Here is a 27,359-nt window from a genome sequence, read left to right as displayed (position 1 = left end):
AGATTATACAAATGGACCTTTCTTATGTCCAAACTTTGCTTGTAGCTCAGCTGGTAAAGAATCTGCCTGCAGTGCAGGAGACCTGGGTTTGATCCCTGGGTTGGGAAGATCCCCTGGAGGAGGGAAAGGCTACCCACTCCAGTATTCTGGCCTGGAGAATTCCATGGACTATATATATATAGTCCATGGGGTTGCAAAGAGTCGGACACCACTGAGTGACTTTCACTTTCACTCACTATGTTGAAACTACCTTAATGCAAAGTTTCTTATGTGCATATGCTGAAAATGGCTAGTTATCACATTTTTATTTTTTTATTTTTTTAATTTTTTATTTTTTTTTACATTTTTATTTTTAAAATGAATTCTCGTTACCAAATGCATGGAAGCAATTTTTAGTATTTCTCTTAGGAAGGGTAGATAGTAGTTTAAGTAGTGTTGCTGGAAGGCATATTAAGAGATCACTGGTATACTTCATTGCCTTTAGGTTCACTTATCAGTGACAGCAAGTCGATGTTGATATTGTCTCAATTCCAGTGTCTGTGGCTTTAACCGTTAAGATGTTTCTTCTTTTGAGCAAATGCTTCCTTTTCTGTTCTAAGTTCATTTGTATGGGGGTGGAGGTGGGGAATCTTAGAAAGAAATAGTATCTGTCCATTATTCTTTTCACTTGAGAACCTTTTAACCTACCCTCATCCAAATTTAGACTTAGAGAATATTTTAGCCCTTGAACATTCTCATTTTAAATGTGAGGGAACTGAAGCCCAGAGTGGTTAAAGAGACTTGCTTAATCTCAGAGCTAGAACTGGGGAACTCTGGTCTCCTTACTCCCCTTCTAGTGTTTATAGTGCACCACACTGCTACCAGATTTTCTACTTTTTTTCTTTAAGACAACTATCACAATTGGATACTTATACCATTTTGCATATTGGGTTCCTTTGTGCATACCCTATCATGTTTGCAAGGGTGTTTGTTAGTCCCTCAGTTGTGTCCGACTCTTTGCGACCCCATGGACTATAGCCCGCCAGGCTCCTTTGTCCATGGGATTCTCCAGGCAAGAATACTGGAGTGGGTTGCCATTTGCAAGGGTATGTGTGTGTATTTTAAAGAAACAATGCATGACTAGCTGAATTCAGTATATGACTTCCAGGTATTTTAGTTCTCTATTTTTACCTGATTAGTGCTGTCTGTTTTCCTAGAAAGTTAACTTTTTAAACTTTGACCTAATAAAATAGGTCTTCTTATAAGTGGTTTCAGATTGTTTGCTTCTAACAAATATCCATGAATTCATATTTAACTGATTAGTGTTCATCGAGAACAATTCTATCTATTCCTTCTCCCCTTAAAACATGTATAGAATGTACAGATGTTTTCTACTTTGGAATTTCTCTTTTCTTTTATGATATCTCAGAAATGAGCGATTAGGTTTTCGTGGTGTTTGCTAGGCTTTGTAGCAAATGCATGTGTTTTTAAAAATGCATGCCTCGGGCTTTGAAACTTGTATATAACAATTTGAAAAATAATCTCTAGCTTTCTAGTCTAATTTCATTTTTCTATTAAGCTGGAATTTGGAGACATTAAATGTAGCCTCCTTAATTGCTTTTCTCCTTTTAGTTATTTCTATGATATCCCCCATCACTATTGGATCTTTGTATGTAACTCCTTTGCTAAGTTGAAATGCATGTTCAAGGGCAGGTATACTAGAAATGTCGTAATTAGGTACAAAGGGACTTTGTACTGTTTAGTAAGTAAAAAGTCACTGGGAAGTAAGAATAGAGTCAATATAGACTCTATTCAACAAAGAATTCTCCTCTTGAATTTGGTATGTGTATAGAGTATTAGTGGTCGGACTGTTGTAAACTTTACAAGAGTTGGGGGATGGGAATAGGGGAGAAGAGAGGTAAAAACAAGAAATCACTGAGTGGAAAACAATTTTTTATTCTTATGATTCATTACCTGCCATCACTGCTTCCTTTTTTCAACAAAAATGATGGGGTAGAAATTGATGAGACACATTGTTGTAGTTATGTGGGATAAGTAAATCCAGAGGACATGATGACTAAAGTTAGTAATATTGTATAGAATATTGGAAATTTGCAAGAGAATAGATTTTAGGTGCTCTTATCACAGAGAAGAAAATGGTAACTATGTAAGGAAATAAAATGTTGATCAGCTTGACTATAGTAGTCATTTTACTATAATAGGTATACAGTATCTGCCAAGTGTTTACATGTTACAACTATATAAATAGTTGTAAATACAATGTAAATACAATGTAAATGCAGTGTAAATAGTTGCCTGTGTAGGCCCAATTCAAGCTTTGCTTTTTGGAACTTTCTGTAATATTTTTTTAGGAACATTTTCTGTGTTTAGTTGAATTCACAGATGTGGAACTTGAGGATATGGAGGGCTGATTATATCATATCATCATGTTGTGCATCTTAAATATATACAATTTTTACTAAGGAAAAAAAAACAAGAGATCTGCACCTGTAGGAAAAGAAAAGACATGTATAAGATGTTTCTGAGAATGCTACTTATGGGTGAAGTTATGAACAGTGTTATCTTAGTGAATGGATGTGATCACCATGCTATAGTGCATGTAAGACAGTGTTTAAATACCTGTATGCTTCTGAGAATGCTACTCTCGGAGAAGTTGAGAACAGTGTTATACTGAATGGATGTGATTAACACACTGTAATGCCTTTAAAACATTGGTTAAAAACACATGTATCCAAGATACTATTGTGGCTTCTACTTGTATGAAAAGTTGAGAACACTAGTTTTTCAGTGAATGGTTCTGATTACCACAGTATAATGCAAATAAAACAATGTTTAAATACAAAAAGAAATTGATAATATATGTATATATAAAATTACTGAAGCCTTAATAAGCAGAAGCTGATATAGGGTGTATATTAAGACAAAGCTACTGGTCACATCACTTCTATTAGCAGATGGGATAATAGCATGGAAGCCAGAGAATGATGGAAAGATTGGACCAATATAGAATGACAGTACTACCAGCTAATAGGGTAGTTGTTTCATTCTGGTATCCTTTCCACTTTTGGGGCGTGGATGGAGAATACAAATGCATCTATCTGTCCTTAAATGTAGCAGCTGATGTAAGATGTCTTACAGTAGATTTAAATAAATCAGAATCTATTATGCCATTTTTAAAAGTCCATGAAATTTTCCTAGGAGTAAAACACTATTTTTGAGATGTAATTCACATACCATAAAATTCACCCTTTTGAAGCATATGGGGTTGGTTTTGTTCATTTTTTTTTTTAGCATATCCATGGAATTGGGTGGGCTTCCCAGGTCTGCCTACAATGCAATCTGTCTGCAATGCAGGAGACCCTGGTTCAATTCCTGGGTCAGGAAGATCCCCTGGAGATGGGATAGGCTACCCACTCCAGTATTCTTGGGTCTCCTTCATGGCTCAGAAGGTAAAGAATCTGCCTGCAATGTGGGAGACCTGGGTTTGATCCCTGGGTTGAGAAGATCCCCTAGAGAAGGGAATGGTTACTCACTCCAGTATTCTGGCCTGGAGAATTCCATGGGCTGTATAGTCCATGGGGTCGCAAAGAGTCAGACATGACTAAGTGACTAAGCACAGCACATAGAGTTGGGCAGTCATCACTACTATCTAATTTAGTCCAAACATTTTCATCCTTCCAAGAAGAGATCCTGTATTCATCCTCCATTGTTAGATAGAAATATTAGAGCCAGTCTAGGGGTCCCCAAGGAGAGAGGTCTGGAATATTCAAGGAGGAAGAAAGGACAAACTTTTTACTTTTTGTCCTCTACTTTCTTTAGGATTATATAACAATAATGTATCCTGCCTGAGGACAGTCTTTGGATTAAACCTTCTGGCTAATTCTGTTATTTTAAAACATAAATTATGGGAGTGGGTCTGGTCTTTACAAGGATGTATCCTGCCTGAGGACAGTCTTTGGATTAAGCCTTCTGGCCAACTCTGTTATCTTAAAATGTAAATTATGGGAGTAGGTCTGGTGAGGTCTTTACAACCTCCAGACGTTCTTTGGATTCATTGGAGAGTATATAACTCCATTGCTAACACTACCAAGGGAGTACTCTTTCTACCCCCTTCGATGTCTATGTCAGAAGCTTTCTCTATCTCCTTTATACTTTAATAAAACTTTAGTGTACACACAAAAAAAAGAAATACTAGAGCCAAAGAATTTGCTTTATAGTTTATATTAGAAGTTAAAAGTACATTTTTGTTTCAAGCTATGCTTTGTAATGATGATAAGAGTTATTGCTGCTGCTGCTGCTAAGTCCCTTCAGTCGTGTCTGACTCTGTGCAGCCCCATAGATGGCAGCCCACCAGGCTCCCCCGTCCCTGGGATTTTCCAGGCAAGAATGCTGGAGTGGGTTGCCATTTCCTTCTCCAATGCATGAAAGTGAAAAGTGAAAGTGAAGTCGCTCAGTCATGTCTGACTCTTTGCGACCCCATGGACTGCAGCCTACCAGGCTCCTCCGCCCATAGGATTTTCCAGGCAAGAGTACTGGAGTGGGTTGCCATTGCCTTCACTGTAAGAGTTATTGAATATTACTTTATTGCCTTCAATGTGAAGTGAAAGTTTTAGGACCAAGAGTTAATTACAGTGAAGGGACTATCAAGACCCTAAAATGTAGTTTAATTTGGACTTTGTCTACTTTCTAGGGAGTGCTGTAAACACGCGGATATTCAAGTGTATGATTCCAGTAACTCTAATATCAGAAGATTCTGTGGTTAAGGCGGTCTCCTGGCTTTGTGCTGGCAAGTGTTCTGGTAGCACCAAGGTAATTTTTTTAAACACTTTGATGAAAAGTCCTTCAGAGCCACTTAAGGGCTGGCAAGGAAGAGCCACTTATGAAGTAATGGCAGTGGCCTTTTGTGCAGAGCTTGTAGTTTTGGAACAATATAGCTTGATGCAAGAACTCTGTTCAAATAGAAATTTTTACTGAGAAATAAAGTCTATTATCCTTTGTGCTAGAAGCTTCTAAAACAGTCCTGAGGGGGGAATTAAGCTCTTTTGTGCCAGTTATATTTCTCTAAAGATAAGCATTTTGTTTCTCAATAGGTGCTTTTTTATCGTTGGCTGGTTGCAATGTTTGACTTCATTGATCACAAGGAGCAAATTAACTTGCTCTATGGCTTCTTTTTTGCTTCATTGCAAGATGATGCACTGGTAAGTAAAAATTGAATAGCATTATGCATTGATCAGTGGTATGTGCTTGTATATCGACACACCATATATGCTTCAAAGTACCAAACAACTTTCCTTTCTTATTTTCAAATGTATGAAACAGAAAAGTGTAATGAGTAGCATAACAAACACTGTTATGCCTGTCTCTGAGATTAACAAATGAAAATTTCCCCACATGTGCTTTTTATCTTCTTTTAAGGAAATAATTGTTACAGGTAGAATTGAGTTCACATTGGAGTCTCTTTGCTGATCTAGAGCAATGATTGCCATCTTTTCCCTTTTAAACCACTTCAACAGGGTCCTTTGGGTCACTTATTCTACAGTTTCTTGATTAACACTGAAAACCTCATCAGAATTAATGAGAAGAAGAGGATTACTTTTCATGAGATGCCAGTGGACTGTTTTTGATTAAATAGCATAATTATTCCCATTGAAAGCATTAATAACTCTAAGAAATCAATCTACTGTCCACCTGGAAGTCTTTCAAGGACCATCAGTAGTTCACAGACCATGTGAACCATTCATTTAACAGAACTTCTCTTGCTTTGGGGAGGGGCGGGAATTCATTTATTGATTTCATTTTAAAAAATTGACTATGTTTGTTGCATTATATGAGACAGTGTAGAAGATTCAAAGGTTAGCTGAGAGTTTCTATATTCCAGGGGTTTGTAATCTATTTGGGAGACTAAGGAAAGCATGTAAAGTTAAATGACAACATGTAAGTTCTATCATCAGACAGTGTGTGTTAATGTGAGGATAATAATTGCTGTGATATTTCCAGGAAGAAAAGAACACTAAACGAGAGTGATTAGAAAAAGCGTCATAAAGTATGTGGGCACTGAACTGGGCCATGAAGGTGGAGTAGGATTTGAGATTTAATGTTTGATATGACAGGAATATTACAAGCAAAGTTGTGAGCTGTGTAAATTGTGTTTAGGAAACCTTAAATAGATCAGACTGACTTAATTACAATTGATGTCAGGCAGTGGTGGGTGGTAAGGCTGAAAAAATTGGGTGTGGAAAAATTGTAGAGGTCTTTAAATATGATGGTAAGGAATTTGAACTTTATCCAGTGGGGAAATCACTGAAAAATTTAGGACAGAACATGTTGAAAGCAACATTGTAGGAAGTTGTATCTAATAATGCCAAACATTATGAATTAGGATGGAAGCTAGAATCAGGAAGACTAGTTAGGAGACTGACATGTTGATGATATCCTAAACTAGCAATTCTCAAATATGCTCTGTGGATCCTTTGATGCTTCCTGAGAAACTTTCAGGAGGTCTCAGAGGTTAAAATTATCTTTACAGCAATATCAAGATGTTAGTAGCTATTTTCACTGTGTTGACATTTGCACTGATGATGGATAAAACTGCTGACCCACTCAGGGCAGTGAGTCTGCACTGTAGTGGGGTTTGTTGTGTTCTTTACTGTAGTAAAAAACAAAAATGCTAGTTTTACTTAATAATGTCCCAAATGAAGCAATAAAATTAATTCATTAATTATATTAAACTTCAACCTGTGAGACATATCTTTAATATTCTGTCTGATGAAATGGGAAATATAAATAAATCCCTTCTGCATATTAAAGCACAACAGTTGTCGTGAGGAAAGAAACTTTGTGTGATTGAATTGTGAGCCAAACTAGCTACTTTTTTCCATGGAATACCATTTTTACTTCAAAGAATGACTGACATATAAACTGTGTTTATTCAGACTTGGTATTTGGCGGATGTTTTCTTAAAAATGAACAAAGTGAGCTGGTCATTTCATAGAAAACAACTGGCACTATTTGTTGCAAGTGGTAAAATTTGAGCTTTAAAGCAAAAATGACAAGTTTGAAAAATTTGTATTTGTCATTGTGAACTTGACAGCTTCCCAATACTTAAAAGACTTTGCTGATGAGAATGAAAATATTAATGACTGTGATTTTTAGTATTATATAATGATTGCAATTATAATTATATTAATAATTATATAATGAAATATGTCAACATTTGGGAGATCAGTATAACTAATTTCCAAATGATCTCGTTTGAAATTATGTATGGGTAAAAGCCATCCAAAATGCAAGATATATCAATGAATTTTAATAGAATAGAGTACAAAGAGTTCATTGATAAGATTTCGGAATCCACATTGCAGCTATTTCCTAAGAGACTACCACTTATTAGTTTTGGTGAAGTATCAAAGACTAATATCCACAATTTTTTGAAAAGGCTATTAAAATATTCTTTCTTTTCCAATTACATATGTGTATGAGGCTAACTTTTCTTCATGTACTTCAATCATAAGAATATATTGTTACATTTAATGCATAAGCAGAGTATCTATCTGTATTCTGTTAAGTCAGAAACATTAAAGAGATTGTAGAAATGTAAAACTATGTCACGCTAAGTCTTTTTTTGGGAAAATAGTTATTTTTCATAAAATATTTCATTTATGGTTAGAATGTAATGAGTTTATTTTTTAAATGCGTTACTAAACATTAAAAAATTTCCTAGTTTTAATTTCTAATATGGTGAATATCAACAGCTATAAACCAGATAAACAAAACCTTTTGGGGATCTTCTAATTTTTAAGAATGTAAAGAGTCTTGAGACCAAAAAGTCTGAGAGTCACTATCAGAGATTAAGGGGTATGAAAAATTGAAGGGACAAATCTTAAAGGAGACTGTAAAGGAAGAATTGACATAATCTAGTACCTAAACTGAATTAAGGGAAAGGTCAAGAAATAAAGATAGAGTTTGTAAGTCAGCATGATGCAGAATGATGGTACCTTTGACCATAAAAGGAAATTTGTGGAAAAGGAGGTAGTTTTAAAAGGAACATAATATGTTTGGCTTTAGATGTACAAAGTTTGAGGTTACATCCTGTAGAAATTCACTCAGTGAACATTTATTAACTAATGTGAGATTGATTGAGCTAGTATTGGAGATACAAATATGAGTTAAGAATAAGTTAACTATTGGTCTTCCCATATGGTGCTAGTGGTAAAGAACCCTCCTGCCAATGCAGGAGACATAAGATATCCGGGTTCAATGCTTGGGTTGGGAAGATCCCCTGGAGGAGGCCATGGCCACCCACTCCAGTATTCTTACCTGGAGAATCCCATGGACAGAAGAGCCTGGTGGACCGTGGTCCATAGGTTGCAAAGAGTCGGACATAACCAAATCGACTTAGCACATAAGTTAACTATAAGCCTCATATAGTTAACTTATATGAGCCTTATATACCATGCACCAAGTGCTTTTACACACTCTAAGATGCCATCAGTTTTAAGATGCATCATTATCTTTCAAACCATTACAATGGAATGTTGCCATTAAAATTGTCACCTGATACTGATTTTAGGATTAGTTTTGTTTTCAGAGATGTTGAGATGTAGAAAATGAAATGTCAGACTATGTATTTTTTCCTAGTTCTGAGGGTCTGAAAGTTCTTTTTATTGTTCACCTCATTTCAAAATAAATGTTTATTTAGCACCCACTATTTTCTATACTTGTGCTCTCCAGTATGGTATCCACTAACCTCATGCGACTAAATAAGCACTGGGAATGTGGCTAGACCAAACTGAAATGTGTTGTAAATGTAAAACACACACCAGATAAGAAGTGGTTTTAACTTATTTAAACCTCTTTACATCCTTGTGACATATACACTTTTATCCCCATTTTAGAGAGGAGGAGTTTGAGGCACAGAGAAGTCAAATAGTTATCCAGGGTCATGTGACTAGAGGCAGGATTTATGGGAAATGCTATTCCCATTTTAGAGATGAGACAACTGAGGCTTGGAAAAGTTATGTAACTTTGCTAAGGTAACTTACCTAGTAAGAGGCTGAGCCTTGAAGATCTTTAAATGTAGTAGGAGAGAGAAGTACAGTGTGATAAATCCTGTGATAATATCCACAGAGTTCCATGGGAATATAGAGGAGCGGTATCAGAATAAGACTAGGGATCAGGGTTAATGGAGAAGGAAATGGCAACCCACTCCAGTATTCTTCCCTGGAGAATTCTATGGACAGAAGAGCCTGTCCTCTGTAGCCTGTGGGCTACAATCCATAGGGGTTGCAAAAAGTCGGACATGACTGAGTGACTGTCACTTTCACTTTCAGGGTTAAAGTTATAGGGATTTCTTTTCAATAGGAAGAGAGATATGGGTGTTGATGTCCATAAATTTGTGAGTTAGTAAGGGATGTGACTGAGGGATTTCCTGCCCAGTGGTTTTAGTGATTTTTTTTTTTTCCTCAAATTTTCACTCAAGTAGGAGGCAAGGTCTTCTGCTGAAAATGAGGAGGAAAAGATAGAATGTTATGTTTGAGAGTATACATTTTGAAATAGCTCTTGGTGGAAATAGAAATAGATTAAGAGACACAGTTCTGAAGGCCCAGATAAGTTTAGGGAGCATGAATTTGTGATGTTAATAATGTCAAGGGTCGTAGTTCCTCCAGGGTGGGACACAAAGAGTGACTGAGCTAAGAGATCAGGAAGTCTAGAGAGAAAAGGGGGAAGAGAGCAGATTGGGAGCACAAACAGCTGAGTTTCAGGTTGCCTTGGTGACATTAAAGACATGTATTAGGATTAAAAATTGGAATGATAGAAGTTGTGGCATTGGAGTTTAAGATTGCAGGGGGGGACTGGGAACGTGTGATGACAGGATTTAGAGTGACAGTGCAGTGAGTTGTTGAAGACTAGAGTAAGGGAATGCAGGTTACTGGAATTGAAATTTTCCGTATCCTGTGGATTTGTTGTTGCCATCGCTGCTCATCTGTCAATTACCAAGTGAAGTATGTTGAAAATCTCCCACTCAGAAGGCAGACTTGTCAGTTTTTCCTTAAAAAGTTCTGTCAAATTTTGCTTTATATATTTTGAGTCTATTACTAGGTAAAGGCACAATTATAGTTTTCATATTGTCCTGCTGAGTCAAACCTGTATCATGGAGTAGCATTTTGTTAGAAATGCTTTTCGTTTTAGTCATTTTGTTTGATATTGACATTGTCAACTCAGGCTTTATTTTGGCTAGTATATTGCTTGGTATGGACATGAACTTGGGCAAACTCCGGGAGATAATGAGGGACAGGGAGGCCTCGTGTGCTGCAGTCCATAGGGTCACAAAGAGTCGGATACGACTTAGCGACTGAATAGCAACAACATTGCTTGGTGTGTTTCTATCTTTTGGTTTTTTGAAAAATCTTCCTTTGCCCTCATGTCTTAGACACTTCCTCGATCCAGCATTCTTGCCTGGAGAATCCCATGGACAAAGGAGCCTGGCTGGCTACAGTTCGTAGGGTTGCAAAGAGTTGGATATGACTGAAGCAACTTAGCATAGTACAGATTTTATTTTTAAATCCTGTTTAATGATTTTTCACTTTTGCCTGAAAAATTAGTTTATTTACCTTTGTAGTGATTACTGTTATCGTAGAAGTAAGTAGGACTACCTTATTTTTTAATTTTATTATTTTGGGCTCTGCTGGGTCTTTATTGCTGCAGTCTTTTCTAGAGTTGCAGGGAACAGGAGCTACTCTGTAATTGTGGTATGTGGGCTTCTCTTGTTGCGCAGCACAGACTCTAGGGTGCACAGGCTTCAGTAGTTGCAGCTCCCAGGCTCTAGAGCACAGGCTCAACAGTTGTGGTGCATGGGCTTAGTTGCTCCATGGCATGTGGAATCTTCCCAGATCAAGAGTGGAATTCCTGTATTGGCAGGTGGATTCTTTACCACTGAACCACCAGGGAAACCCTGAGATCTCTTATTTTGAACTTTTAAATGATCTGCTTTTTTTCTGATTCTTTTCCTCATCCCTCTTATTTTGGATTGATTGTGGTTTCCCCCCATTCGTGGTTGGAAATTACATACTCTGTGTGTGGTGGTGTTATTGTACCTATTTTAATATGCATATATAGTATAAAATGTAATATATAAAAAGTCATCCTTCTTACTATTTTTCTTTTGTTTGGAAGATATAGTTATTTTTCATAAAATATGTCATTTATCATGTAATGGATTTATTTTTTAATGAATTAATAACTATTTATAATTTTCTCAGTTGAAATCTTTAAGGCTTTTCTTAAAGTCTAGAGGTAACCAATATCTTTATCTTCATCTTGAAAGATACAGGGCCCTAGAATACTTTAACTCTGATCACATCCCTCCCAGATTGTACACTATTATCTGATTTTAGTTCTGACTCTTCACCATCCTCCTCCACATACAGACATAGTAGACATTATTATTTTCTTCACAATTAATGTTTCGATTTGCCCACATATTTGCCAGGTTTTTTGCTCATCATTTGTTTTTACATCTCAGACCTTTAATCGAGATTATTTTCCTCTGTCTGAAAATATTTTCTTTAGGTTTTTTTCTTCTTTATTTCGCTGCACCACCAGCATATAGAACTTCCCCAACAGGGGATTAAACCTGTGCCCACTGCAGTGGAAGTGCAGCATCTTAACCTCTAGACCACTGGGGAAATCCCTAGAATATTCTTTCAGTAGAATCTTTTTATTTTTAATTTTTTTTAATTTTTAATTGAAGGATAATACAATAGTGTGTTGATTTCTGCCATACATCAACATGGATCGTAGATATACATATGTCCCCTCTCTCTTGAGCCTTCTTCCCACCTCCACTCCATGCCACCCCCCTGGGTTGTCATAGTGCCCCAGTTTGAGAGTAGAATCTTTGATGGTAAACTCTGTCTTTGCCTAAAAATGTCTTTACTATGCCCGTGTTCTTAAAAATTAGTTCTGCCTAATCAGGAAAAGAATTTGAAAAAGAACAGATACATGTATATGTAGGAAAAAAAAGAAATTTGGTTCTGCTGTGTGTAGAACACTAGGGTGACAGTTAAATTCTCTCAGGACATTGACAGTATTATTCCACTGGCACCTCCTTTCCATTGTTGTTGAATCAGTCTAACTGTAATATGTTGTTTCTTTTCTCTCGGAATACTTTTTAACAGCATCTTTGTGAGATATAACTTATATACCACAGTCCACTCAAAGTAAAATCTACTGGGTTTTAGTATGTTCATAGATATGTGCAACCATGAGCAGAGTCAGTTGTAGACCATTTTCATCACTTCAAAAATCTCATACCCCTTGGGAAACCAACGTATTCATGTGGCTTGCTTTATTGTGACCTTCTTACACTTTAAAAAAAAACTCATACATCTTAGCTATCACCTCTATCTTTCTATTTAGAGGTTCTTAAGCAACTCCTGGGGCTTTTGAGGTGGCACTAGTGGTAAAGAACCTGCCTGTCAATGCAGGAGACATAAGAGATGTGGGTTCAATCCCTGGGTTGGGAAGATTCCCTGAAGGCGATATGGCAACCCACTCCAGTATTCTTGCCTGGAGAACCCCCATAGTCAGAGGAGCCTGGCAGGCTATGTCGATGGGGTTGCAAAGAGTTGGACAAGACTGAAATGACTTGGCGTGAATGCATGCAAGCGACTCCTAATATATTTTGTGTTTTTAGAGATTTGCCTATTATGGACATTTCACATAAATGGAATCATGTAGGGTGGGGTCATTTTTGACTGGCTTCTTTTAACTTACTTTACTTTTTACTTGAAAGCATAATGCTTTGCCTATTCTAGGTACCTTAAATAAGTGGAATAATCCAGTATTTGTTCTTTTGTGTCTGGCTTCTTTCACTTAACATGTCTTCAAGGTTCATTCATGTTATAGCATATATCAGAACTTTGTTTTTATGACTGAATGATATTCTACTGTATGTATATACCATTATCTGTTGATGAACTTTTGGATTGTTTCTACCTTTTGGTTAACATGAATAATGTTGCAGTGAACATTGGCATCAAAGTGTCTGTTCAAGTCCCTGCTTAGAATTCTTTTGGATACGTACTTAGGAGTTCTTTCAGGCAGGGACTGAGCCTTTTATAACCAAAATATCTAGTATTGTAAACTTCATAAGGGCAGGTCTTTTTGTCTGTTTTATCTACTGCTTAATAAATACTTCTTTCATGAATGAATGAATAGGTTCTATTCATAAATGTTTGTCAAATAATTTCAGTATGCTTGAGTAGTTTTCATGATGCTGACTAAAGATTTTCTTGCTCAGCATGGCAGGTGAGAAGGGGGCTTCCTTTTTTTCCTTTTTCTTCTCTTTAAAAATATTTATTGAAGTATCCCAGGTGGGACCAGTGGTAAAGAGCCTGCCTGCCAATGTAGGAGTCAAAAGAGACGTGGGCTCGATCCCTGGGTTGGGAAGATCTCCTGGAGGATGGCATGGCAACCTACTCCAGTATTTTTGCCTGGAGAATCCCATGGACACAGGAGCCTGGAGGGCTACAGTACATAGGGTCATAAAGAGTTGGACATGACTGAAGTGACTTAGCACACATACATACACCAAATTACTTCTATTATATGTAATCAGTTCAATCAATTTTTATAAACTGAACACATTTGTATAAGTATCACCCAGAAGAAATAAGGATCCTAGCTATAAAAAGCATTAAAAAAAAGTTACAACTTGGGAGTTCCCTCGTGGTCCACTGGTTAAGACTCCACTGCAAGGTGTGTGGGTTCAATCGTTGATCAAGAATTAGGATCCCATATGTCATGTGGTGCAGCCAAAAAGTAAAAACAAAAAGTCACAACTTGATGGGCGCCTGACTGTAGCGACTGAGATGCGGTGGCTAACTATTTGTCAGCACAGCAATTGTAAAGTCTCAGATGCACATGAATTTTTCCTTTCTAGATGTGATTAAAGGACAGTGTCAGATAGAATACTGGAGCTTAGGGTGACACTCATTTTATACCCAACATGATAAATAGTATTGCTAAGGTTCACAGCATTCCCTGTGTCGCTCAGGTGGTAAAGAATCTCTGCAATGCAGAAGGTCTGGGTTCCATCCCTGGGTTGGGGAGATCCCCTGGAGAAGGAAATGGCAACCCACTCCAGTATTCTTGCCTGGAGAATCCCAAGGACAGAGGAGCCTGGTGGGCTACAGTCCATAAGATTGCAAAGAGTCGGACATGACTGAGTGACTAACACTTTCAATGGTTCATTTCAGCTTTCAATGGTTCAGGGATGTGAGGCAGTGAATTTTTTTTTACAGAAAGTTACTATATTTTGTGTAGAATATGGCAGATTTGGTCATAATATGTATTCTTCCCTTAAATAAAAAAGAAGATCCTATATCTAAATTCACACTTCTTACAAGTATGTTCAGTCTTTATCAACTCATTTCTAAGTAGAGGAGTGGCAATATGAAATTCTGTACTTTAAAGTTTAGAGTCATAACTACCAAAATATAACTTTGTTTAAAAAAATCTTGGGTTTTGCTACTTCTCTAGTCCCATTTAATAATTTGTTATTGTTGTTCAGTCACTAAGTCGTGTCTGACTCTTTGTGATCCCAATGACTGCAGTGCGCAAGACTTCCCTGTCCTTCACTATCTCCCAGAGTTTGCTCAAACTCATGTCCATTGAGTCAGTGATGCTATCCAATCATCTTATCCTCTGTCACCCCTTTAATTTTTCAATTTTACTTTTACTTTTTCAATTTCCTATATTCTAAAGCAGGTATTGGCAATTTTCTTCTTAAAGGGCCAAGTAGTAAATATTTAGGTTTGATCGTCATACTGTCTTTGTCACAAGTACTCACTCTGCTGGTGCAGTGCAAACTCAGCTACAAACAAACAAATGGCTGTGTTCCACTAAAACTATTCACGGTGACAAGCAGTGGGCTGAATTTGATCTACAGGTTGTTTACCCATCGCTGCAATAGAATATTGTTTTCTTGTCTGATAAACAGATATTCTTAATTTCATGAACTCTGATTTATTGGGGGTTTTTCTTTTATGTTTTATTTTATGATTATCATTTTTTTAATGGAAAAAATGAACTGCTACTCTCTGGTCATGAAGATACTCTCCTCTGTTTTCTTCTACAACAAGTAACAGCAAATTTCCTATAAAGAAAAGGAAGTAAATATTTTAGGCTTTGCAGGCCACTCAGTTTGTGTCACAACTGCTCAACTCTGCTGTTGTAGCAGGAAAACAACCATGGCCAATACATAAATGAGTTAGTGCAGTTGTGTTCCAGTAAAACTTGATTTGAAAATAAGTGAACTATAGTTTGCTGACCTCTAATCTAGAATAAAACTTCAACAAGTGGTCACTCAAAATGATGTGGTATAAGGAACCAATCCTTCAGTACTTCAAGTTCAAATTTATTGAGTGTGTGCTGTTTTGCCAGACTGAAGGCTAAATGGCTAATTAAATTCTGGTATATTCACTAGAATATTAAGATCATTGAAAATGATCATTATGATCATTTTGATGACCAAGTAACATGTGAAAATACTTTTAAGTGGGAAATCAGGATAAAATTTTAAGTTTGTATCTTAATAGCTGTGGACTACTAGAAGGAATTGGCAATCCACTCCAATATTCTTGCCTGGAGAATCCCATGGACAGAGGAGCCTGGCAGGCTACAGTCCAGAGGGTCACAAAGAGTCAGGCATGACTAAGGTGACTTAGCATGTACACATGCACTAGAAGGAATACATGAATTTTTGTTAGGCAGAAGAATCTGTTTCTGGTTTTCAAGTTGTCTGCATTGTTGTATTCCAAAAATAACTTTAAAAATAGAGTGAGTGAGTAAGTGAAAGTCGCTCAGTCATGTCCAGCTCTTTATGACCCCATGAACTATACAGTCCATGGAATTCTCCAGGCCAGAATACTGGAGTGGGTAGCCTTTCCCTTCTCCATGGGATCTTCCCAACCCAGGGTTCGAACCCAGGTCTCCCGCCTTGTAGGTGGATTGTTTACCAGCTGAGCTACTAGGGAAACCCCAAAATAGCATAAAGACATGCTAATTAAAACTATTGTTTAATCAAGTCCTGAAGCCTTTTTTCTTAATCAGTGTAGATTGACATTTAAGGAAAATGCATTGTTGCTCTCTTCAAGGTATATTGTCATTTTTTCTTTTAATTTTTATATTTTGACAGTGCCCTTATGTCTGCCATTTGTTATATTTACTTACCAAAAAAGAGAATGGTGAGTATTTTCATTCCAATTGTATTACATTCACTCTGTGGAATTAGCATTTGTATTGGCCTTTATAAAGTTTTAATTATTAACATTAGGTTTCGTGGGAATGGTTTTTTAGTACTTTTACCTAAGAGCATCTGCTGAATGGTTTAACTGAGCAGGGTAATTATATTCTTAATGTGTTGTAAGGAGAAGCTACATGGACAATGTTTCTTTTTATTCTGAACCACAAACTTAGTACTTCTTTTCTTTACCTTCACTAGTCAAACCATTTCGTGTGAGAAAACTGCTTGATCTTCAGGCCAAAATGGTGAGTACTGAAAAGACCTAAAACTGGCTAGTGTACTCTGTGCTAGGTATGGAGCTAGGCTTTGGGGATGTAAAACTGAATGCATCATTATCTTCAAGAAACTTATTGCCTGGGAAGCTGAGTCAACAAAATAAAAATCAGAATTAGACTGGGGTCAAGGGAGGAATGATGACGATGAGTAGAATTTAACTAGGCCAGGAAGGAAAAGAAGGGCACTCATGGCAGGGAACAGCATGAGCAAAAGCTGGGTAGATATCAAATAGCAGCAACTGTTTATGGAATTGGGTTGGTATGGCTGGAAACTAAGTGTTAGGGAGTAATAAAAAATGACTATTTTATTAAAGTGACTAGCTTATTTATTCTGTGGCTGTGATCTAGGAAAGCATTCTTCTCTGGATGCTTAAACTTCAGTATATTTCCTGACTATTATCTCTTGTCCTTACAGCCCTCTTGCCTTGTTATTTCCACTATACCTGCCAGGTAACAGAAGCTTTGGGTATAAAACCGTAGGAAGTTGTGGTGCCTATGCCTAATTATCGAAGCCTGCATGACCTACATAGAGGCATTCAGTTTTCATGAAAAACACAAACACATGTGCACATTTGTGCTTCTCCAGTATGAGGTTTCCTGTTGGTATTTACAATTCAGTGATTGTTTTTGTTTTATTAGGGGCTCCCCTGGTAGGTCACATGGTAAAGAATCTACCTGCAATGCAGACCTGGGTTTGATCCCTGGGTTGGGAAGATCCCCCAGAGAAGGGAATGGCAACCCACTCTAATATTCTTGCCTGGGAAATCCCATGGACAGAGGAGCCTGGTGGGCTATAGTCTGTGGGTTCACAAAGAGTCAGACAAGACTGGGCGACTACCACTTTCACTTTCTTGTTTTATAGCTTCCTGTTTCGGTTCTTTGAGTGCATGCAGTATTTTCTGGTAGCTCTCTGAGGATAGTAATAATAATGATTTTGTCTAAATTTAATTTTATTTTATGTTAATCAGTCAGAGAAGAGAGAAAATATAGGGAAGAAGTAAAATATGGGAAAAGATCATAAAAGAGAACATGGCAAGTCGGCGACGGTTGCTTTATGATAGTTGATTTAAATGTTTGAGTTTCTATTCCTAGATTCTCTATAGCATATTCCTATAGCTATATCACATAATAAAATTAGGATCTGAATATACATTTAATCTTTTTATTTTATTGTTACTTTTTTTTTTCTTATTGGCCACAGAATTTAAACTCTTTATTTTATTTCAGGGAATGCAGCCTCATCTCCAGGCTTTGTTGTCACTGTATAAATTCTTTGTTCCTACTTTGATTTCTGTATCTTTGCCTATGAGAAAGAAGGTAAGGGATTAAGGAGTGATAAGTCTTATTTGGATAGAAATATGTTATTTTGAGTAAGTTAATTTATAGATTTTGACTAAAATGTTTATAGCATACTGTTTAAGATCTAATATTGTAGTGTTGCTTCTGAGAAGTTTTTTAGGGATTAACACTTCATTTTGATTCTATTCAATGTTCTTAATAGATTCCTGATTAGGAAAAAAAACACTTTAAATGGACCTGCATGGGTGCAAAATATTTCATAATTAATTTACTTTCAGTTAACGAAGAGTTTCAGATTTTATGCCATTCCAACTTATGGATACCTCCTCTCATGTACTTTATATTCAAATTTACAGATCTATTTTAAGAATTCAGAGAATCTGTGGAAGACCGCTCTACTTGCTCTGAGGTCAAGGAATCAAGGATTTCCTTCAGAACCTCTAAAGTTGATGTTAGCTAATGTCCATCCTATAAAAAGAGTAAGTATTTAAAACCCCAAATAACTTCCACAGCCTTCTTTATTGTTAAATTCAAATCATAAGGTTTCAGATGTTGGAAGAGATTATAGATGTCTGAGTATATTTTAATTACTTTAATTAGGATTCTATGCAAACCACATTCAGACTCTATTCATTAGATCACCTTAATAAGTGCTTTTACATTTATAGTTTGTAATCTGTTTGATCCACTGATTGTTTCATTATCTTTCTTTTTTAGAATTGGAATTCTCACTCAATTATACCAGTGCTAAATTCCTGTAACTACAGTAAAGAAAGTAGAAAAAAAAGGATGAATCTTTCTGATTACTTCAGTAGCAATGGATCATTTCCACTGGAACAGCTTAAAAGCTTCCCTCAACTCTTACAGAACATTCATTGCTTAGAGGTATATAACTGGGCCACATGCTTATTTGCATAATCCATTTGATCTTCATGGCCTTTATTTTTGTTGTATATTTCTTATCTGATGATTTCCTTGTTGCTCTGATCTCCTTTTTATATTCTTACAGTTGACTGATTTTTCTGTCTTTGCAGCTGCCTTCTCAGATGGGCGCAGTGCTGAACAGCTCTCTGCTACTTCACTATATTAACTGTGTCAGAGATGAGTCAGTCTTACTGAGGCTCTATCACTGGTTGAGTCAAACATTACAAGAAGGTAAAAATTGATGCTTTTAAAGTGTTAGATGAATGAAGAAGGAGCAAGATGGTTTAGAAATAGGTTTCTTTTAAAAGAGTGACGATGTCTAGATAGGAGGAGCCTTCATAAGCTATAATAATTTTTTCTGATAATCATATATTCAGAGCCTGAATGCTGCCATTGTTCTAATTTCAAGGGAAAGTAAGAAAGGAGATATGTTGTTAAGGAAACACTACTGCATCATCACCAGAACTCACTGGGTGCCTCCACATTGATGACTGTCACAGTCCAAGGCTCTCTATCTTTTGTATGTTCAGAAACTTGCTGTTAAGCCTGCAGAATCACCAGATTAATACTAACCAAACTCTGAGACTATTGTGTAAGCCAGAATGTCAACTTATTATTTCTTGATAGAAGTAATTCCTTCTCGTGACCAAAATGTTCATGTTTGCTGACTAGAATAGCTCTTCTCTGCTATCAGTATATGTGGGAGCCACATTAGTCATCAGAAGGTTTCTTAATTATTGAACTGAAGGAAAGGGAAGTGAGAGAGTTTTTCATCCAGGCCATAGTAAAACCCAATCATTTCATTTCCTCTGAGGGGGTCCATCTCTCTAAAAATAGTATTGTGTTCACCAGATTCTTTCTTTCTTGGATAAGCAAATCCTGACTGATCGAGTGTTTAAGGTCAGTTTTAGTCAGTTCCAGGGTAACTCTCTTTTTCCTACTAAGAGTCTTTCTTTACATAGGGTATGATACAGTTAAATTTCCACTCACTAAAGTTCTACCACTCTTAGATTACCCCCAGTTCACCCTAATTTAAATTTAGGCATTCTCATGCTTTTAATTCATACACTTACTTTCTTTTGGATTACTGTGTGGCATAAAGCTAATCATATTCATTATATATGACTTTTACCACTTTATTTTTTTTACTATAAGCTTTCCCCCTGTATTACCAAGTTCTTGAGGAACATTGCACTGTCACCTCCATGTATATGTTACAGTCTCCAGTGTGAGCTGGCTGGGATGTATGAGATTGATAGCTTGTTTATATTTATTATTTGTCACTTTAGAGTTGTGGTGATGTTTTGTGTAGCTTTTATTGTTGTGCAACCAGAGCCTTATGCTTAATATTTCTGTTCCAGAGTGTATTTGGTACAAGGTGAATAATTATGATCATGGAAAAGAATTTGCCAACTTCCTGGACACTATCCTCAGGGCAGAATGCTTCTTACAAGTAAGGTTCTGCTTGTTTCCTACGCATTTCACCACTTCTTTTTTTTTTTTTTTTTTAGCTTTTTATGTTGTATTGGGGTATAACCAATTAACAATGTTGTGATAGTTTCAGGTGAACAGCAAAAGGACTCAGCCATACATACATATACATGTATCCATTCTCCCCTAAACTCCCTTTCCATCCAGGCTGCCACATAACATTGAGCAGAGTTCCATGACTTCATCACTTCTTAATTTATTTAGATATTCATTGAACACGTTTTCATTGGTGCTTAACATCTTTTGTAAACAATATTTGCTCAATTCAAAATTCATCATGAGTGCATGCTAAGCTGCTTCGGTTGTGTCCAACTCTTTGAGACCCCATGGACCGTAGCCTGCCAGGTTCCTCTGTCCATGGGATTTCCCAGGCAAGAATACTGGAGTGGGTTGCCATGCCCTTCTGCAGGGGATCTTCCTGACCCAGGGGTCAAACCTGTGTCTCTTGAATCTCCTGCATTGGCCAGCGAGTTCTTTACCACTAGTACCACCTGGGAAGCCCAAAATTCATTATAGATAGAGCCAATTGAACTGATGTTTATCTTTGTACTATTGGCTGTGAAGATAGAACTTGTTAAATTATCCAAATAAGAGAAAAAGATCTAGAGAATTCCCTGACTGTCCAGTGGCTAGGATGCTGTGCTGTCACTGCTGAACACCCGGGTTCAATCCATGGTCAGGGAACTAAAATCCCACAAGCCTCATGGCATGTGTCACCCCTGACACACACACAAAAACAGAGAAAGAAGTTTAAGGGAACAAACTGAAGATATAACTGAATGCATTAAATTAATTGAATTGGCCAGTAAGAAAAATCTCACAAGGTCACTGTTGTTGTTCAGTTGCTAAGTTGTGTCCGAACTATTTGCGACCCCATGGACTGCAGCACACCAGGCTTCCCTGTCCTTCACTATCTCCTGGAGTTTGCTCAAACTCCTGTCCATTGAGTCAGTGATGCCATCCAATCATTTCATCTTCTGTTGCCCCCTTCTCTTGCCCTCAAACTTTCCCAGCATCAGGGTCTTTTCTAATGAGTTGGCTTTTTGCATCAGGTGGTCAAAGTATTGGACCTTCAGCATCAGTCCTTCCAATGAGTATTCAGGGTTGATTTCCTTTAGGATTGACTGGTTTGATCTCCTTGAAGTTCATGGGACTCTCAAAAGTCTACTTCAGCACCACATTTGAAAGCATCAGTTCTTTCACAGTCAGCCTTATTTACAGTCCAGCTCTCACATCCATACATAACTACTGGAAAAACTATAGCTTTGATTATACCAACTTTTCCTGGCAAAGTGATGTCTCTGATTTTTAATGTGTTGTCTACGTTTGTCATAGCTTTTCTTCCAAGGAGCAAGTGTCTTTTAATTTCATGGCTGTAGTCACCATCCACAGTGGTTTTGGAGCCCAAGAAAATAAAATTTGTGACTGTTTCCACTTTTTCCCCATCTATTTGCCATGAAGTGATGGGACTGGATGCCAAAATCTTAAGTTTTTTGAATGTTGAATTTTAAGCCAGCCTTTTCACTCTCCCCTTTCTCCTTCATCTGTTTAGTTGAAGGCTGTTTAGTTCCTCTTCACTTTCTGCTATTAGGGTGGTATCATATACATATCTGAAGTTCCTGATATTTCTCCTGGCAATCTTGATTCCAGCTTGTGATTCCTCCAGCACAGCATTTCACATGATGTACTCTGCAAGTAAGTTAAATAAGCAGGGTGTTGATAAACAGCTTTGACATAATCCTTTCCCAATTCTGAACCAGTCCGTTGTTCCATGTCTGGTTCTAACTGTTGCTTCTTGACCGGCATACAGGTTTCTCAGGAGACAGGTAGGATGGTCTGGTAGTCCCATCTCTTTAGGAATTTCCCACAGTTTGTTGTGATCCACACAATGAAAGGTTTAGTGTAGTCAATGAAGCAGAAGTAGATGTTTTCCTGGAATTCCCTTGCTTTCTCTATGAACCAACAGATGTTGGCAATTTGATCTCTGGTTCCTCTGCCTTTTCTAAATCCAGGTTATACATCTGAAAATTTTTGGTTTACATACTGCTGAAGCCTAGCTTGAAGGATTTTGAGCATTACCTTGCTAGTGTGTGAAATGAGCGCAATTGTGTGGTAGTTTGAACATTCTTTGGAATTGCCCTTTTTTGGGATTGAAATGAAAAGTGACCTGTGTCCACTGCTAAGTTTCCCAATTTGCTGACATATTGAGTGCAGCACTTTAACAGCATCACCTTTCAGGATTTTAAATAGCTCAGTTGGAATTCCATTACCTCCACTAGCTTTGTTTGTAGTAATGCTTCCTAAGGTCCGTTTGACTTCACACTGTAGGATGTCTGGTTCTAAGTGAGTGACCACACCATCGTGGTTATCTGGGTTATTAAGGCCTTTTTTGTACAGTTCTGTGTATTCTTGCCACCTCTTCTTAATCTCTTTTGCTTCTGTTAGGTCCTTGCTGTTTCTGTCCTTTATTGTACCTATCCTTGCATGAAATGTTCCCTTGGTATCTCTAATTATATTGAAGAGATCTCTAATCTTTCCCATTCTATTGTTTTCCTCTGTTTCTTTGCATCATTCACTTAAGAAGGCTTTCTTATCTCTCCTTGTTATTCTCTGGAACTCTGCATTCAGTTGGGTATATCTTTCTGTTTCTCCTTTGCCTTTTACTTCTTTTCTTGAACTATTTATAAGGCCTCCTCAGATAACTACTTGGACTTCTTGCTTTTCTTTTTCTTTGGAATGGTTTTGGTCACCGCCTCCTGTCCAGTGTACAAACCTCCATCCACAGTTGTTCAGGCACTCTATCAGATCTAATCCCTTGAATCTATGTGTCACTTCCACACATGATTATGTATAATCATAAGGGATTTGATTCAGGTCATACCTGAATAGCTTAGTGATTTTCCCTACGTTCTTCAATTTATGCCTAAATTTTGCCATGAGGAGCTCATGATCTGGGCCACAGTCAGCTCCAGATCTTGTTTTTACTAACTGTATGGAACTTCTTCAACTGTAAAGAGTATAATCAGTCTGATTTCAGTATTGACCATCTGGTGATGTCCATATGTAGAGTTGTCTCTTGTGTTGTTGGAAGAGATTGTTTGCTATGACTAATGTGTTGTCTTGACAAAACTTTGTTAACCTTTGACCTACTTCATTTTGTACTCCAAGGCCAAACTTGCATGATACTCCAGGTATCTCTTGACTTCCTACTTTTGCATTCCAATCCCCTAAGATGAAAAGGACATCTTTTTTAGTGTTAGTTCTAGAAGGTCTTGTAAGTCATCATAGAACCGTTCAGCTTCAGCTTCTTCAGCATCAGTGGTTGGGGCATAGACTTGGATTACTGTGATATTGAATCGTTTGCCTTGGAAATGAACCAAGATCATTCTATCGTTTTTGAGATTGCACCCAAGTACTGCATTTTGGATGCTTTTGTTGAGTATGAGGGCTACTCCATTTCTTCTAAGGGATTCTTGCCCACAGTAGACATAATGGTCATCTGAATTAAATTTGCGCAGTTCCATCCATTTTAGTTCACTGATTCCTAAAATGTTGATGTTCACTCTTGCCATCTCCTGCTTGAGCACGTCCAATTTACCTTGATTCATGGAACTCACATTCCAGGTTCCTATGCAACATTGTTCTTTACAGCATCAGACTTGACTTTCACTACCAGGCACATCTACAACTGGGTGTCATTTCCACTTTGGCCAAAGCCTCTTCATTCTTTCTGGAGCTATTTCTCTGCTCTTCTTCAGTAGCATATTGGACACATACTGACCTGGGGGGCTCATCTTCTGGTGCCTATCTTTTTGCCTTTTCATACTATACATGGGTTCTCAAGGCAAGAATACTGAGTGGTTTGCCATTCCCTTCTCCAGTGAACCATGTTTTGTCAGAACTCTCCACCCCATGACCCATCTGTTTTGGGTGGCCCTACACGGCATGGCTCATAGCTTCATTGAGTCATGCAGCCCATTTGCCATGACAAGGCTGTGATCCATGTGATCATTTTAATTAGCTTTCTGTGGTTATGGTTTTCATTTTGAAGGCTGTGGGATTGTAGTTCTTGCTTCTTCTGTCTGCCCTCTGATGGGTGAGAATAAGAGATTTGTGCAGGCTTCCTGATGGGAGGGACTGGCTGTGGGGAAAACTGGGTCTTGCTCTGGTGGGCAGGACCATGCTCAGTAAATCTTTAATCCAATTTTCTGCTGATGGGTAGGGCTCTGTTTCCTCCCTGTTAGTCACAAGCAGTGACCCTATGTTCTTATAATCAACAGCATTTTTTTGATTGCTGAATATGTTAAGTCAGTTAATTATTTGACCTGGGTAACCCTGAGTTGTACTATTAAGCTGCTACTCAGGTATCAGCACCATCAAGAAGCCTTAGTCAGTCTGAGTTAGATGTTTTTTTCTTTGTGCTCCCTTGGCTCTTGTGTGTTTTCCTGTATCGTGGTATCTTGAAGCATCTGTTTTTCCACACATTATGGGTTCCAGACAGGTGGGAACCCTGTCTAACTTTTCTTCATGTATAGGTGTTCAACTTGGTACCTGGTGCAAAAGAGATTGTCAATAAATGTTTGTTGAATAAATCTTAAGGATTTTATATGAAACCATTGAATTAGAAGTTGGGTATGGATAATGGTGGTGAGTATAAAAGAATTAGGTTGACTTTTTAGATTTTCTTCTTGGAAAGATGATGATGAGAGTATAAGAAAAGCAGGCTAAGAAGGAAAGATATATTTGGTTTAAAAGATGCCTGTGGGATATCTAAGAGGTTCAATAGACAGTTAGATAATAAGTCTAGGGATCAGAATGAGATTTGGGCTGCAAATGCAGAAATTTAAGACTTCTCATGATATAGGTGATGGTTTTAGCTGTGTTATAAGATGTGATTGTTCAGAGAATTCATGTCTGAAAAGAAGGTGCAGAATAGAGTCTTGGTGCATGCCACTATTTAAGACTCAGGATGACAGAATTAAAAGGGAAAGCCCTGGATCCTCACTCACTTGTGAAAACACAAGCAGCTAGACACTCAACCCTCCCCAGATGGTGTTGCCCGGAGTTCAGGTTTGGTCTGTGGCTCCTGTTGAAATTCCAGACTTACTGTGCAACTTTATGGACTATTCAAGTGTCTGCATGTACTCCAAAATAATAGTTTCATTTATCTTGAAAAATATTTCATAATTTGATTTCTTACCTTCTTTTTAGTTGGTGAAGTTTTATGGTATTTGAAAACTATGTTGATAAAGATGTTAAAATATTCAAATATTAATCATCTGGTTCTTTTTAGGAGAAAGTCTGATACCTAACCCAAGGCTTTTAATTATGACAAAAAAAATAAGAGTAAAACAACTATTGCACAATGTAAATTGGTTGTTTTGAGTGTAGTTATGACTGAAGAGCTCCACATAAGGTTTTACCATCAACTTGTGTTATAGGAGGGGTTTTATTCCTGTGAAGCATTCCTGTATAAGAGCCTTCCTCTCTGGGATGGCCTCTGTTGTCGATCACAGTTCCTTCAACTTGTGAGCTGGATTCCTTTTAGTAGCTTCTCTGGTATGTATCATGAAAATTTGGAGCCATTTAATTCAGTGTAATGTTAATTAAAAGAATTGAATGATGTTTTTCTTTTCTGATTTTTAGAGGTGAAGCCACTTCTTTTTGACCATCTTTCACGGCTTTTCTTTACATCATCTATTTTTTTCAAGGTAAAAAACATTGTCTATGGCTGGTGGTACACAATTTCAAACCCACATTACAACAGTAGTTTTTTAATAGGATTCACTTGAACCTGGACTTGAGGTGCTACGTCACTCAAATCAAAGTTAATGTATAGAATTTTCTGTTTTTAAGGTTTTGTCACATATAATTTTCCTGAACTGTTTCCACTTGTGGCAGATAATGAAGTGAATGAACAGGTGGCAAATCAGTATTAAAAACAAACTAGGAAATAACTTAAGCATACTTAGTTTGATTGTTGTGTTTGATAGTTTTGTAGATATACTTTTTCGTTTCTCAGATATATATTGAGCACACACTATGTGTTATAATAGTCATTTTCTGTTAATAAAATTGTTCTAACCTTATATAATAAGATTAAAATATGTTACTATTTTGGAGTATTCTCCAAAAAAAAAAAAAACGCTGTGGTTTACAGGAGTTCTATCTAAATTTGAGAGCCACTTTCTTATAGAATGGTTATTCCTATTCTAAAAGAGTGACAATATAAGTAATGTTCCTTTGTAGTCTTTTCACCTTAAATCATTTATTGTTGGCCACATTTACAGAAAAAATATATTGTCCTGATTAGTGTTTATCCTAATCAAATGGTACTTTATTAATTGCCTATCCCAAACTTCTAATTCAGTTATTCTTTTTTTTCTAAAATGTTTATTTTTTGTTTATTTGGCTGTGCTGGGTCTTAGTTATGGCACGCAGGATTTTTAGTTGCAGCATGTGAACTCTTAATTGTGTCATGTGAGATCTAATTCCCTGACCAGGGAGTGAACCTGGGCCCCCTGCATTGGAAGTGGAGAGTCTTAACCACTGGACCACCAGGGAAGTCCCTCAGTTATTCTTTATTTCTTCTCTTATTTTACCAATCTAGAGTGCTGTTTATCTGTAAATATTAGATTAAACCATCTGAATAGATTTAACCTGATAGATCAAAGCTGTTTGACAGTTGGCAGTTTCATATGTTCCAGCCTAACAAGGATACATTTATACACACATGTATATATTCATATTTGAGAGTAGGAGGTGGAGAGAGGAAGGGAAACAGACAGTGGGCCAAAGACAGAAATCAAGGGAATACTTACTACTTAATTCTCACTGAAAAGGAGAGTCTATAAAGGAACATTTTCAAGAAGTATGAAAAGAACCAGGAGAATAGTAGTTCCAAACAGAGAGACACAGGCTATCAAGAAGGAGTGAAGGGATAATGTTGTCACGTATCCCAAGAGGGTCCAGAAAGATACAGACCAAAAAAGTTTCTTTTGGAATTGATAATACAGAGGTCTTGGCTACTTTTGTGAACAGGTTCAGTGGAGTGTGGGGTAAAA

General features: G+C 37.2%; 1 protein-coding gene and 1 non-coding gene across 4 annotated transcripts in view; one reads left to right on the top strand and one right to left on the bottom strand.

The window, feature by feature from the left end:
* Positions 1-27,359, top strand: part of CENPI (centromere protein I) — a 54,866-nt gene that overhangs the window by 3,175 nt on the left and 24,332 nt on the right. For all 3 annotated transcript variants that reach the window (XR_006267590.1, XM_043459038.1, XM_043459037.1), the window contains exons 4-14: positions 4,691-4,809; positions 5,091-5,198; positions 16,199-16,247; positions 16,505-16,551; positions 17,809-17,898; positions 18,237-18,359; positions 18,598-18,765; positions 18,915-19,035; positions 20,166-20,257; positions 25,737-25,854; positions 25,942-26,006. Coding sequence is in view for 2 of the 3 variants with exons in the window: in XM_043459038.1 (XP_043314973.1) it covers positions 4,691-4,809; positions 5,091-5,198; positions 16,199-16,247; positions 16,505-16,551; positions 17,809-17,898; positions 18,237-18,359; positions 18,598-18,765; positions 18,915-19,035; positions 20,166-20,257; positions 25,737-25,854; positions 25,942-26,006 (1,100 nt within the window). In the remaining variant the exon portion in view is untranslated. The remainder of the gene's footprint in view (positions 1-4,690; positions 4,810-5,090; positions 5,199-16,198; positions 16,248-16,504; positions 16,552-17,808; positions 17,899-18,236; positions 18,360-18,597; positions 18,766-18,914; positions 19,036-20,165; positions 20,258-25,736; positions 25,855-25,941; positions 26,007-27,359) is intronic.
* TRNAG-UCC lies at positions 26,787-26,859 on the bottom strand. Its single transcript has one exon. It is a non-coding gene; the product is annotated as a tRNA-Gly (tRNA).

The sequence above is a fragment of the Cervus canadensis genome, chromosome X, assembly GCF_019320065.1.
Source record: "Cervus canadensis isolate Bull #8, Minnesota chromosome X, ASM1932006v1, whole genome shotgun sequence".
Classification (NCBI taxonomy): domain Eukaryota; kingdom Metazoa; phylum Chordata; class Mammalia; order Artiodactyla; family Cervidae; genus Cervus; species Cervus canadensis.
Note: the sequence above shows the minus strand (reverse complement) of the source record. Positions and strands in the feature narration are given on the sequence as shown.